The 14,276-nt window shown below is 36.8% G+C and overlaps 1 protein-coding gene across 2 annotated transcripts in view; it reads right to left on the bottom strand.

The window, feature by feature from the left end:
* Positions 1 to 14,276, bottom strand: part of TTC17 (tetratricopeptide repeat domain 17) — a 155,215-nt gene that overhangs the window by 110,882 nt on the left and 30,057 nt on the right. For both annotated transcript variants that reach the window (XM_067749343.1, XM_067749342.1), the window contains exons 3-5: positions 6,059 to 6,228; positions 4,829 to 4,940; positions 4,464 to 4,595 (exon numbers count right to left, since the gene is read on the bottom strand). In XM_067749343.1, coding sequence (XP_067605444.1) covers positions 4,464 to 4,595; positions 4,829 to 4,940; positions 6,059 to 6,228 — 414 coding nt within the window. The remainder of the gene's footprint in view (positions 1 to 4,463; positions 4,596 to 4,828; positions 4,941 to 6,058; positions 6,229 to 14,276) is intronic.

Raw genomic sequence — 14,276 nt, forward strand, 5'->3', positions numbered from 1 at the left:
AGAACCATATGATCATCTTAACAGATGCAGAAAAAGCTTATGACAAAATTCAGCACCTATTTATGATAAAAACTCTCCAGAAAGTGGGCACAAAGGGAACCTACCTCAACATAATAAAGGCCATATATGACAAACCCACAGCAAACATCATTCTCAATGGTGAAAAACTGAAAGCATTTCCTCTAAGATCAGGAACAAGACATGGATGTCCACTCTCACCACTACTATTCAACATAGTTTTGGAAGTCCTAGCCATGGCAATCAGAGAAGAAAAAGAAATAAATGGAATACAAATTGGGAATGAAGTAAAACTGTCATTGTTTGCAGATGACATGATACTATATGTAGAGAATCTTAAAGATGCCACCAGAAAACTACTAGAGCTAATCAATGAACTTGGTAAAGTTGCAGGATACATAATTAATACACAGAAATCTCTTGCATTCCTACACACTAACAACGAAAGATCAGAAAGAGGAATTAAGGAAACAATTCCAATCACCACTGCAAGAAAAAGAATAAAATACCCAGGACTAAACCTACCTAAGGAGGTAAAAGACCTGTACTCAGAAAACTATAAGACACTGATGAAAGAAATCAACGATGACAAAAACAGATGGAGAAATATACCATGTTCTTGAATTGGAAGACTCAATATTGTGAAGATGACTATACTACCCAAAGCAACCTACAGATTCAATGCAATCCCTATCAAATTACCAGTGGTATTTTTTACAGAACTAGAAAAAAAACCCTTAAAATTTGTATGGAGGAACAAAAGACCCTGAATAGCCAAAGCAGTCTTGAGGGAAAAAAACGGAGCTGGAGGAATCAGACTCCCTGACTACAGACAATACTACAAGGCTACAGTAATCAAGATAATATGGTACTGGTACAAAAACAAATACAGATCAATGGAACAGGATAGAATGCCCAGAGATAAACCCATACATCTATGGTCAACTAATCTATGACAAAGGAGGCAAGGATATACAATGGAGAAAAGACACTCTCTTCAGTAAGTGGTGCTGGGAAAACTGGACAGCTACATGTAAAGGAATGAAATTAGAACACTCCCTAACACCATACACAGAGATAAACTCAAAATGGATTAGAGACCTAAATATAAGACCAGACACTATAAAACTCTTAGAGGAAAACATAGGAAGAACACTCTGACATAAATCACAGCAAGATCTTTTTTGACCCACCTCCTAGAGTAATGGAAATAAAAACAAAAATAAACAAATGGGACCTAATGAAACTTCAAAGCTTTTGCAAAGCAAAGGAAACTACAAACAAGACGAAAAGACAACCCTCAGAATGGGAGAAAATATTTGCAAACGAATCAATGAACAAAGGATTAATCTCCAAAATATTTAAACAGCTCATGCAGCTCAATATTAAAAAAACAAACAACCGAATGAAAAAGTGGGCAGAAGACCTAAATAGACATTTCTCCAAAGAAGACATACAGATGGCCGAGAAGCACACAAAAAGCTGCTCAACATCACTAATTATTAGAGAAATGCATATCAAAACTACAATGAGGTATCACCTCACACCAGTTAGAATGGGCATCATCAGAAAATCTACAAACAACAAATGCTGGAGAGGGTGTGGAGAAAAGGGAACCCTCTTGCACTGTTGGTGGCAATGTAAATTGATACAGCCACTGTGGAGAACAGTATGGAGGTTCCTTAAAAAACTAAAAATAGAATTACCATATGATCCAGTGATCCCACTACTGGGCATATACCCACAGAAAACTATAATTCAAAAAGACACATGCACCCCAATGTTCCTTGCAGCACTATTTACAATAGGCAGGTCATGGAAGCAACCTGAATGCCCATCAACAGATGAATGGATAAAGAAGATGTGGTACGTATATACAATGGAATATTACTCAGCCATAAAATGAACGAAATTGGGTCATTTTTAGAGACATGGATGGATCTAGAGACTGTCATATAGAGTGACGTAAGTCAGAAAGAGAAAAACAAGTATCGTATATTAATTAACGTATATATGTGGCATCTAGAAAAATGGTACACATGAACCAGTTTGCAGGGCACAAAGAGAGACACAGACGTAGAGAACAAACATATGTACACCAAGGGGGAAAGTGGCGGTGGGGGTGGGGGTGTGATGAATTGGGAGATTGGGATTGACGTGTATACACTAATATGTATAAAATAGATAACTAATAAGAACCTGCTGTATAAAAAATAAAATAAAATTCAAAATAAAAAAAAGATTTCTCATAAAATCTACACTCTAATCTATAAATGTTCAAATGTCACTATTAATTATTCTCTCTCTTTTGAACACATTTTTTCCCTTGGCTCTTAGGATATCACATCCTTCTGGACATCCTTTGGATCTTTTCTGCTGGCCCTTCACCCTCTGCTTGACAGATAATGTAGGAGGACCCAGGACTTCTTCTCAAACTTCACTCTTCTCCAGATGACCATATGTAATCCCACGGCTACAGATACTCCCTACTTAACAATTATTCTCTATCTACATACCCAGCTCTGACCTCTACTGGAACTCCAGACTCATATAGGTATTTCAGATTTAACTTGACCAAAACAGAACTCTATCTCATCTTCTCTCACCCCAACCCTGCTCCTCCAAGTTGCTCAAGCCAAAAATTAAGGAATTACCCTTGATTCCTCTTTTTCTCTCATTCCCCATATCTAATTAATCAGCTTCTAAACTTCTAAACATTTCCTGAAATAGTTTAACTTCCTCCATTTCCACTACCAATCCTTCTAGTCCAAACCATCTTCATCTCTCTCGAGTTACTGCACTAGCCTTCTAATGGTCTATTTCGAATTTTGGCCTCCTTTAGTCCTTTCTCCATATAAGTTTGAGAGTGCACCTTAAAAAGTACTAATTAAATTATGTTACTCGTCTGCTCCAGCTTCTCAGCACACTTGTAATAAAATTCAAAGTCCTAACTTTGGCTTTCAGAGCCCCACATAGTCTGGCCCTGGTCTACTTCTTTGGCTTCATTCCCTATCATCCTCCCTTTTCTCACCAAGCTCCAGCCATACTGACCTGAATTTAATTACATAACACTTGTTATATACTGAATGTGCTTCTAACCATTCATATATGGACGCCCTAACCCTCAACGTGACTATATGTGAAGATAGGGCCTCTGAAGAGGTGATAAAGGTTAAAAATCCAATAGGGCCAGTCCCCTTATAAGAGGAAGATTTATCTCTCTATCTCTCCCTCCCTCCCTCCCCATGTACACACTGAGAAGAAGCCATGTGAGGACACAGCCAGAAGGTGAGTCCTCACCAGGAACCAAATCAGCCAGCAACATGATCTTGGACTTTCCAGCCTCCAGACTGTGAGAAATAGATTTCTGTTGTTTAAGCCACACAGTCTGTGGTATTTTGTGATGGCAGCCTGAGCTAACTAATATACTACCAAGCTCATTAAGGCTTCAGGGCCTTTGTTCACTCTTCAGCCTAGAATGTTCTTCCTTGATCTTTGACTTTTGGTTCCTTCTTGTCATTCAAGTATCAGCTTAAATTTCATCTTTCCAGAGAGGATAACCCCAACTGCTCAACCTAAAGAAGCCGCTCAATTACCCTCTATTTTAATTTTCTATAGAGCATTTACCACGATGATCTACTTTCAACTAACAATTCTCTGAACGACATCTTAAATCCCAGGCCAGTTTTTCCTTATTACTTATCAATTCTGGGGATACAATATTTTACATTACCTTCAGAAAAACAATATGAAGAAGGTAACTTAGCTACAAAAATAATCCTATAATATATAATGCATTTGAATAAACATGTAAGTATATATTTGAGTAAACTGTATATAAATGTTACAATTACACATTTTACTTAGTACCACTATAATAGTGCTTAGAAACTAGCCTGCATTTTACAAATCTCCTTAGGCACAGAGAAGAGCAAAAACTATTTTCTGAATTCCCATATGTTATCCTGAATGATACCTTTAAATTCTTGGGTCCTGTTATATAATTCCCCATTTCATCATTTTAAAGTAGATGTTCCCTTAAAATTACATGAAGATTTTATTGTTAGTGGTGATTCTTTTACCTGTTCAGAGAACAGTGATAATCTATGTATTTCCTGTGTGTAGACATGTATCGAAGACACTAATGTTAATGTTCTTTCACACTCAAAATATATAATCTAGCTTATAAGCCCTGTTGCTTATATTAGTTTATAATTTGTTGTTTTGTGAATTAGTTTAAATAAAACTTTTCAGCATCTTGTCCTGGTAAAGGGGACTGGATTATCAATGCTTCTCTCTAACTTTGAACTATACAGTTTATATTACTGTAATCATGATTTAAAATCACTCTCTAGACAAAAACAAGCTAGGTAGGTATTTTCTGAGAGAAAAATATCTTCTGTTCACACAGGGCCTCCGGGCTCTTTAAGTCATTTACGACTTACCTTCTGTAGGCCTTCATGAATGAGGTGACCTATGTCATCTATACTCCTTCCTAACCGTTTAGATAGATATGTGAAGATTGGATCTTCTTTAGGTAGTAGAGGTGCAGAAAGATTAACTCTCTCTTGTACACCCTGAAGAGAAGAAAAAATAGAAAAAAACAGAAAAAGGAGATTATAAGACAATAGAAATCACAAATAATTTGGTATCTTATGGCATTTAATTTGAAGGAATTTTAAGAAATAGGAGATGTTTGTTAAATTATAAAGCTGTTTGGAAGAAGAGAAGAAAGAAAAAGAGTATGTATAAGCAAGAGATTAAAGAAAAAAATGAAAACAAACAAAACCCCCCAAATTTCTCTACTTACTCGCAAGTGCTGAAAAGCATGTATACTATATGGAAGTTCTAGAATTTTAGTACAATCAGGCTGCTCAGGGTCTGAAGGGACAGGAGATTCTGTGTCTATATAATCTTCAGGGCTAAAATATCAAGAGGCAAGAAGTAATGAATGAATGAAAAGTGAAGATATGTCCAATTTTTCCCTAATTAAATCATATTCTCAAAGCATCTCACTTTACAACCAATATTAGTCAACATGCATACTTTTTTCATAGAGCTGTTGTTAGAGCAAAATTTTCTGAGAGCTCAACTTAAAGGAGATATATCAAGAGTTAGGGAGGGCCCGGGGTTCGATCCCTGGTCAGGGAACAAGATCCCACATGCATGCCGCAACTAAAAGATCCTGCACGCTGCAACAAAGATCCCGCGTGCCACAACTAAGACCCAGAGCAGCCAAATAAATTTAAAAAAAAAAATGGTTACGGAGAAAATAGGTAAGTCACAAACCGTTAAGACTGGACTCTGGACTTCCCCGGTGGCACAGTGGTTAAGAATCTGCCTGCCAGTGCAGAGGACATGGGTTCGAGCCCTGGTCCGGGATGCCACGGAGCAACTAAGCCTGTGCGCCACAACTACTGAGCCTGTGCTCTAGAACTCGTGAGCCACAACTACTGAAGCCCGCATGCCTAGAGCCTGTGCTCTGCAACAAGAAGCCCGCGCACTGCAATGAAGAGTAGCCCCCGCTCGCCACAACTAGAGAAAGCCCACGCACAGCAATGAAGACCCAACGCAGCCAAAAACAAACACATTAATTAATTTTAAAAAAAGACTGTGGACTTTTCAAAAGCTAATATAACACTGCTTAACTCTTTCTAGAAATGTTAAACCAGTTTACACTTCTATATAGTCTTTCTACATTTTTACCAGTTATTGATTTTTAAACATTTTTTTCAGTTTGAGAGAAGAAAAATACGTCTTAGTATGCACTTATCTGATCATTACTGAGAAATATTTTTTCCACGTGTTTATTGGCCATTTGCATTTTTTTACCATAAATTGTTCAATTTTCCACTGTGGTATTAAATACTTTTAATTGATTTGTAAGAATTCTGTACATACTACACATTTTGAACTTTCAAATTTCAATGAAGTCAACAGTGATTGAAGCTTTTTCTCATTAGAGAAATAATTTCTAATTGATTCGAGAAAGGTGTGTTCAGGAAGACATACTTTATTTTTGGAAAGAGAATTTCTTTACCTGATATCTTTGCTCTCCAAAGTTATGTATGTGCCATCATACAGATCTAGGTCCCCTAAGGGTACCTTGGCTTTGATGCAGTCTGGATCCTCTTTATTATGTCTCTGTTCCAGTCCTGTATCTCTGTCCTCATTCTCTTCTATATGAATTTTTTGAGCAACTAACTGCTTCTGTTGAGAAGAAAATAAGAACACAAAAGGATTTTTCTAATATTTCAACCTACATACCATGTAAGAGAAAGGAGAATTTTATGTGTTGAACAAGTCAGAGAAATCAAAATATGCCCTGGGTTACGCTAGCTGACATAAATAAGCTTCTCGAAACAGGTGTCCATATACAGAAAGTAACAGAACATGACATTTATAATACTGGCACATGAGTGCCTTATGATATGATCTCTGACTATCGATAAAGCTACATCTATCAACTTAACTGGCACAGAATAGCTCAGCAATTAGAAGTACCTTGAATTGTCCAAACACATCATATTTCAGTCCTTGAAGACATCTAGCGCATTGATAGTGCTACCTGAAGTAACTAGTGTTCCAGGGGAATTCCTGCCACTGACATTTTTCCCCCAAACATACAGAGGAATTATTAACAGCCATGTTTCCACCACCCTATCTATCTTAACATTTGGCCATACTCCAGATTTTTCTACAAGAAAAAAAAAATAGTTGAAGCCCCTCTTAACTGCCTTTGAGATCCCTCTCTCACTTCCAAAAGTTACCACTATCCAAGGAATGCCCCTGTGGTCCAGTGGTTAGGACTTGGAGCTTTCACTTCCATGGCCTGGGTTCAGTCCCTGGTTGGGGAACTAAGACCCCACAAGCTGTGCGGTGCAGCCAAGAGAATAAATAAATAAATAAATAATTAATTAATTAAAAGAACAAAAGTTACCACTATCCTGAATGTTTTATGCATCATTTTCATGTATATTTTCATAAAATATTACTATATTGGCCTACTTTTCTTAAAATATTACTTTATACATAGATATATTTACAGCTATATCTCCAAAATCAACATACAGCATTGTTTTGCAAATTTTGAAATTTTATGTAAATACTATCATACTGTATGTATTATTCTACAACTTTTTTTTTTAACTTAATATTATGTTTTTGACATTTATCTACATTGGTTGGTAAAGCTCTAAATTTTTCATTCTACCGGATGTATAAAAATGTATTTATTTGGGGCTTCCCTGGTGGCGCAGTGGTTGAGAGTCCACCTGCCGATGCAGGGGACACGGGTTCGTGCCCTGGTACGGGAGGATCCCACATGCCGCGGAGCGGCTAGTCCCGTGAGCCATGGCTGCTGAGCCTGCACGTCCGGAGCCTGTGCTCCGCAACAGGAGAGGCCACAACAGTGAGAGGCCTGCGTACCTCAAAAAAAAAAAAAAAAAAAGTATTTATTTTCCTGTAAACCATTAGGTTGCTTCTTTTTAAATATTTTTTGGTATTAAATGTGCTACGGTATTCTTATAAAACTGTCATTGTGTAAGAGTTCCAGTAGGAGAAAAATATGGGGCTGTATGGGATACATTTTCAGTTTATTTAGTCACCGTCAATCTGCTCTTCAAAGTGGTTATAAAAACTAGAATTCTACCAACAGATTAGGATAATATCCATCTCCCCATGAACTTACCAACATTTGGTTTTGTCCTACTTTTTAAAAAACATTTTGAATTTCTTTTATACAGCAAGTTCTTATTAGTCATCAATTTTATACATATCAGTGTATACATGTCAATCCCAATTGCCCAATTCAGCACACCACCACCGCCACCCACCTGCAGTTTTCACCCCTTGGTGTCCATACGTTGTTCTCTACATCTGTGTCTCAACTTCTGCCCTGCAAACTGGTTCATCTGTACCATTTTTCTAGGTTCCACATACAAGCGTTAATATACAATATTTTTCTCTTTCTGACTTACTTCACTCTGTATGACAGTCTCTAGATCCATCCACGTCTCAACAAATGACTCAATTCCATTCCTTTTTATGGCTGAGTAATATTCCACTGTATATATGTACCACAACTTCTTTATCCATTAGTCTGTCAATGGGCATTTAGGTTGCTTCTATGACCTGGCTATCGTAAACAGTGCTGCAAGGAACACTGGAGTGCATGTGTCTTTTTGAATCATAGTTTTCTCTGGGTATGTGCCCAGTAGTGGGATTGCTGGGTCATATGGTAATCCTATTTTTACTTTTTTAAAGAAGCTCCATACTGTTCTCCACAGTGGCTGTATCAATTTACATTGCCACCAACAGTACAAGAGGGTTCCCTTTTCTCCACACCCTCTCCAGCATTTGTTGTTTGTAGATTTTCTGATGATGCCCATTCTAACTGGTGTGAGGTGATACCTCCTTGTAGTTTTGATTCGCATTTCTCTAACTATTAGTGATGTTGAGCAGCTTTTCATGTGCTTCTTGGCCATCTGTATGTCTTCTTTGAAGAAATGTCTATTTAGGTCTTCTGCCCATTTTTGGATTGGGTTGTTTGTTTTTTTAATATTGAGCTGCAGGAGCGGTTTATCTATTTTGGAGATTAATCCTTTGTCCGTTGATTCGTTTGCAAATATTTTCTCCCATTCTCAGGGTTCTCTTTTCGTCTTGTTTATGGTTTCCTTTCCTGTGCAAAAGCTTTGAAGTTTCATTAGGTCCCATTGGTTTATTTTTGTTTTTATTTCCATTAATCAAGGAGGTGGATCAAAAAAGATCTTGCTGTGATTTATGTCAAAGAGTGTTCTTCCTATGTTTACCTCTAAGAGTTTTACAGTGTCTGGTCTTACACTTAGGTATCGAATGCATTTTTAGTTTCTTTTTTTTCTATGGTGTTAGGGAGTATTCTGATTTCATTCTTTTACTTGTAGCTGTCCAGTTATCCCAAAACCACTTATTGAAGAGACTGTCTTTTCTCCATTGTATGTCTTTGTCTCCTTTGTCATAGATTAGTTGACCATAGGTGCGTGGCTTTATCTCTGGGCTTTCTATCTTGTTCCATTGATCTATGTTTCTGTTTTTTGCCAACACCAAACTGTCTTGATTGCTGTAGCTTTGTAGTATAGTCTAAAGTCAGGGAGTCTGATGCCTCCAGCTCCGTTTTTTTCCCTCAAGACTGCTTTGGCTCTTCGGGGTTTTTTGTGTCTCCATACAAATTTTAAGATGATTTGTTCTAGTTCTGTAAAAAATGCCATTGGTAATTTGATAGGGATTGCATTGAATCTATAGGTTGCTTTGGGCAGTATAGTCATTTTCACAGTATTGATTCTTCCAATCCAAGAACATGATATATCTCTCCATCTGTTGGTATCATCTTTAATTTCTTTCATCAGTGTCTTATAGTTTTCTGCATAGAGGTCTTTTGTCTCCCTAGGTAGGTTTATTCCTTGGTATTTTATACTTTCTGTTGCAATGGTAAATGGGAGCATTTCCTTAATTTCTCTTTCAGATTTTTCATCATTAGTGTATAGGAATGCAAGAGATTTCTGTGCATTAATTTTGTATCCTGCAACTTTACCAAATTCACTGATTAGCTCTAGTAGTCTTCTGGTGGCATCTTTAGGATTCTCTATGTATAGTATCATGTCATCTGCAAAGAGTGACACTTTTATTTCTTCTTTTCCAATTAGTATTCGTTTTATTTCTTTTTCTTGTCTGATTGCTGTGGCTAGGACTTCCATGACTATGTTGAATAATTGTGGTGAAAATGGACATCCTTGTCTTGTTCCTGAGCTTAGAGGAAATGCTTTCAGTTTTTCACCATTGAGAATGATGTTTGCTGTGGGTTTGTCATATATGGCCTTCATTATGTTGAGGTAGGTTCCCACTATGTCCACTTTCTGGAGAGTTTTTATCATAAATGGGTGCTGAATTTTGTCAAAAGCTTTTTCTGTGTCTATTGAGATGATCATATGGTTCTTATTCTTCAATTTGTTAATATGGTGTATCACATTGATTGATTTGCATATATTGAAGAATCCTTGCATCCCTGGGATAAATCCCACTTGATCATGGTGTATGATCCTTTTAATACGTTTTTGGATTCTGTTTGCCAGTATTTTGTTGAGGATTTTTGCCTCTACATTCATCAGTGATATTGGTCTGTAATTCTCTTTTTTTGTAGTATCTTTGTCTGGTTTTGATATCAGAGTGATGGTGGCCTCATAGAATAAGTTTGGGAGTGTTCCTTCCTCTGCAATTTTTTGGAAGAGTTTTAGAAGGATGGGTGTTAGCTCTTGTCTAAATGTTTAACAGAATTCACCTGTGAAGCCATCTGGTCCTGGATTTTTGTTTGTTGGAAGATTTGTAATCACAGTTTCAATTTCATTACTTGTGATTTCAATATCATTACTTGTGATTATTTTCTATTTCTTCCTGGTTCAGTCTTGGAAGGTTACACCTTTCTAAGAATTTGTCCATTTCTTCCAGGTTGTCCATTTTATCGGCATAGAGTTGCTTTAGTAGTCTCTTAGGATGGTTTGTATTTCTGTGGTGTCTGTTGTAACTTTTCTTTTTTATCTAATTTTATTGATTTGAGTCCTCTCCCTCTTTTTCTTGATGAGTCTGGCTAATGGTTTATCAATTTTGTTTACCTTCTCAAAGAACCAGCTTTTAGTTTTATTGATCTTTGCTAGTGTTTTGTTTCTATTTCATTTATTTCTGCTCTGATCTATATGATTTCTTTCCTTCTGCTAACTTTGGGTTTTGTTTGTTCCTTTTTCTCTAGTTCCTTTAGGTGTAAGGTTAGATTGTTTACTTGAGATTTTTCTTGTTTCTTGAGGTAGGCTTGTGTAGCTATAAACTTCCCTCTTAGAACTGCTTTTGCTGCATCCTCTAGGTTTTGGATCATCTTGTTTTCATTGCCATTTGTCTCTAGGTATTTTTTGATTTCCTCTTTGATTTCTTCAGTGATCTCTTGGTCATTTAGTAACATATTGTTTAGCCTCTGTGTATTTGTGTGTTTTCTATTTTTTTCCATGTTGATTTCTAATCTCATAGCGTTGTGGTCAGAAAAGATGCGTGATATGATTTCGATTTTCTTAAATTTACTGAGGCTTGATTTGTGCCTGAAGATGTGATCTATCCTGGAGAATGTTCCATGCGTACTCTAGAAGAAAGTATAATCTGCTGTCTTTGGATGGAATGTCCTATAAATATCAATTAAATCTATCTGGTCTATTGTGTCATTTAAAGCTTCTGTTTCTTTATTTATTTTCATTTTGGATGATCTGTCCGTTGGTGTAAGTGAGGTGTTAAAGTCCTCCACTATTATTGTGTTACTGTCGATTTCCTCTTTTATAGCTTTTAGGAGTTGCCTTATGTATTGAGGTGGTCCTATGTTGGGTGCATATATATTTATAATTGTAATATCTTCTTAGATTGATCCCTTGATCAGTATGTAGTACCCTTTCTTGTCTCTTGTAACATTATTTTAAAGTCTATTTTACCTGATATGAGTATTGCTACTCCAGCTTTCTTTTGATTTCCATTTGCATAGAATATCTTTTTCCATCCACTCACTTTCAGTCTGTATGTGTCCCTAGGTCTGAAGTGGGTCTCTTGTAGACAGCATATATATGGGTCTTGTTTTGTATCCATTCAGCAAGCCTGTGACTTTTGGTTGGAGCATTTAACCATTCATGTTTAAGGTAATTATCGGTATGTTTGTTCCTATGACCATTTTCTTAATTGTTTCGGGTTTGTTTTTGTAGGTCCTTTTCTTCTCTTGTGTTTCCCACTTAGAGAAGTTCCTTTAGCATTTGTTGTAGAGCTGGTTTGGTGGTGCTGAATTTTCTTAGCTTTTGCTTGTCTGTAAACCTTCTGATTTCTCCATCGAATATGAATGAGATCCTCGCTGGGTAGAGTAATCTTGGTTGTAGTTTCTTCCCTTTCATCACTTTAAGTATATTATGCCACTCCCTTCTGGCTTGTAGACTTTCTGCTGAGAAATCAGCTGTTAATCTTATGGGAGTTCCCTTGTATGCTATTTGTCATTTTTCCATTGATGCTTTCAGTAATTTTTCTTTGTCTTTAATTTTTGCCAATTTGATTACTATGCGTCTCGGCATGTTTCTCCTTGGGTTTATCCTGTATGGAATTCGCTGCGCTTCCTGCACTTGGGTGGCTATTTCTTTTCCCATGTTAGGAAAGTTTTCGACTGTAATCTCTTCAAATATTTTCTCTCGTCCTTTCTCCCTCTCTTCTCCTTCTGGGACCCCTATAATGCGAATGTTGTTGCATTTAATGTTGTCCCAGAGGTCTCTTAGTCTGTCTTCATTTCTTTTCATTCTTTTTTCTTTATTCTGTTCCACAGCAGTGAATTCCACCATTTTGTCTTCCAGGTCACTTATCTGTTCTTCTGCCTCAGTTATTCTGCTATTGATTCTTCTAATGTAGTATTCGTTTCAGTTATTGTATTTTTCATCTATGTTTGTTTGTTCTTTAATTCTTCTAGGTCTTTGTTAAACATTTCTTCCATCCTCTCGCTTTGCCTCTATTCTTTTCCCGAGGTCCTGGGTCATCTTCACTATCATTATTCTGAATTCTTTTTCTAGAAGTTTGCCTATCTCCACTTCTTTTAGTTGTTTTTCTGGGGTTTTATCTTGTTCCTTCATCTGGTACACAGCCCCTCTGCCTTTTCATCTTGTCCATCTTTTTGTGAATGTGGTTTTTGTTCCACAGGCTGCAGGACTGTAGTTCTTCTTGCTTCTGCTGTCTGCCCTCTGTGTCCTACTTTTTAATTTATGTCAATCTCATGGGTATGAAATGTTATCCTGTTATAATTATTGGGGTAGACTGTATTACTATTAACAAATTTGTGCCCCTCCTTACAAGAGAATTCTACATCACTGTTCTGCTAGACTCCAATGTGACCAATATGACTTCCTTTGGTCAATGTAACATGAGAAGCATCATCTGAGCCTTCTAGAGGGAAGCATTTTTAGAGCCAGTGTATGCTTCACCATGTTCTTTCTTTTCCCTCAGGTACTGAGAATGGCAATATCGAGGCTGTTGTAGGTATATTTCTCATATGTACTATACAGCTAAACTAAATAAGAAATCCAATCTGATATTCCACGTTTTAATCAGTTTGTTTAATCTGTTTATATTTATTGTGATTGCTGATCTTATGGATTTATTTTCACCATATTATTTTGCGTTTTCTGTTTATCTTACTTTTTCTTTGCTGCTTTTTTCTCATTTCCTGCCTGATACACTTTTTTTTTTTTTTTTTTTTTTTGCAGTATGCAGGCCTCTCACTGTTGTGGCCTCTCCTGTTGTGGAGCACTGGCTCCGGATGTGCAGGCTCAGCGGCCATGGCTCATGGGCCTAGCCGCTCCGCGGCATGTGGGATCTTCCCAGACCAGGGCATGAACCCGTGTCCCCTGCATCGGCAGGCAGACTCTCAACAACTGTGCCACCAGGGAAGCCCCTGATACAGTTTTGATATACTTTCTACATTCCCTCCCCTCCTCCTGTATCTTCTCTTTGTTTGTAAGGTTTGAAAACTATAGATTGCATTTCCATTATTTTGGTTACTGTCCTTACTCTTTTTTTGGTTAAGTTTTTCATCAGTAAATATTTCAGTATGATTCTGAAAGATTCTCTTTAAAAAAAATAATACCACAACACCATTATCACATGCAAAAAATAGTAATTCCTTAATATTACATATCCAGTCTGTGTTCATTCCCAACTGTTTCTTCCCTCTTTATTTTAAAATACAATTTGTTTGAGTCAAAATTCAGTAAGGTACACACACACTGCAATTGGTTGATTTGTCTTTTAAGTCTCTTTTAATCTTCCGGTTACCCCTCTATTTCATTTTTTTAAATTCCTGTAATTTATTTGAGAAAGAAATTGGGTCACTTATCCTGTAGAGTTTATTACTCTACAAGATTTTACTGACTGCATCCCACAGGTTTAACATGTTCCTCTGTCCTCTGTATTTCCTGAATACTGACACCAGAATCCAGGGATTCTTAACTTTTTCATGTCATGGACTTCTTTGGCAGTCTGATGAAGCCTACAAACCCTTTCTTAGAATAATCTTTTAAATACACAGAATATATAAAATGACAAAAGAAACCAATTATAGTGAAAAGCAAATCATACTGTGGTTTGATTAGATTTATATTTCTTTTGGCAAGACTTCTGAAAGGTGGCGATATTCTTAAATTTTTAATATGTATGCCTATACATTTTCC

This window comes from Pseudorca crassidens, chromosome 9, assembly GCF_039906515.1.
Source record: "Pseudorca crassidens isolate mPseCra1 chromosome 9, mPseCra1.hap1, whole genome shotgun sequence".
Taxonomy (NCBI): Eukaryota; Metazoa; Chordata; class Mammalia; order Artiodactyla; family Delphinidae; genus Pseudorca; species Pseudorca crassidens.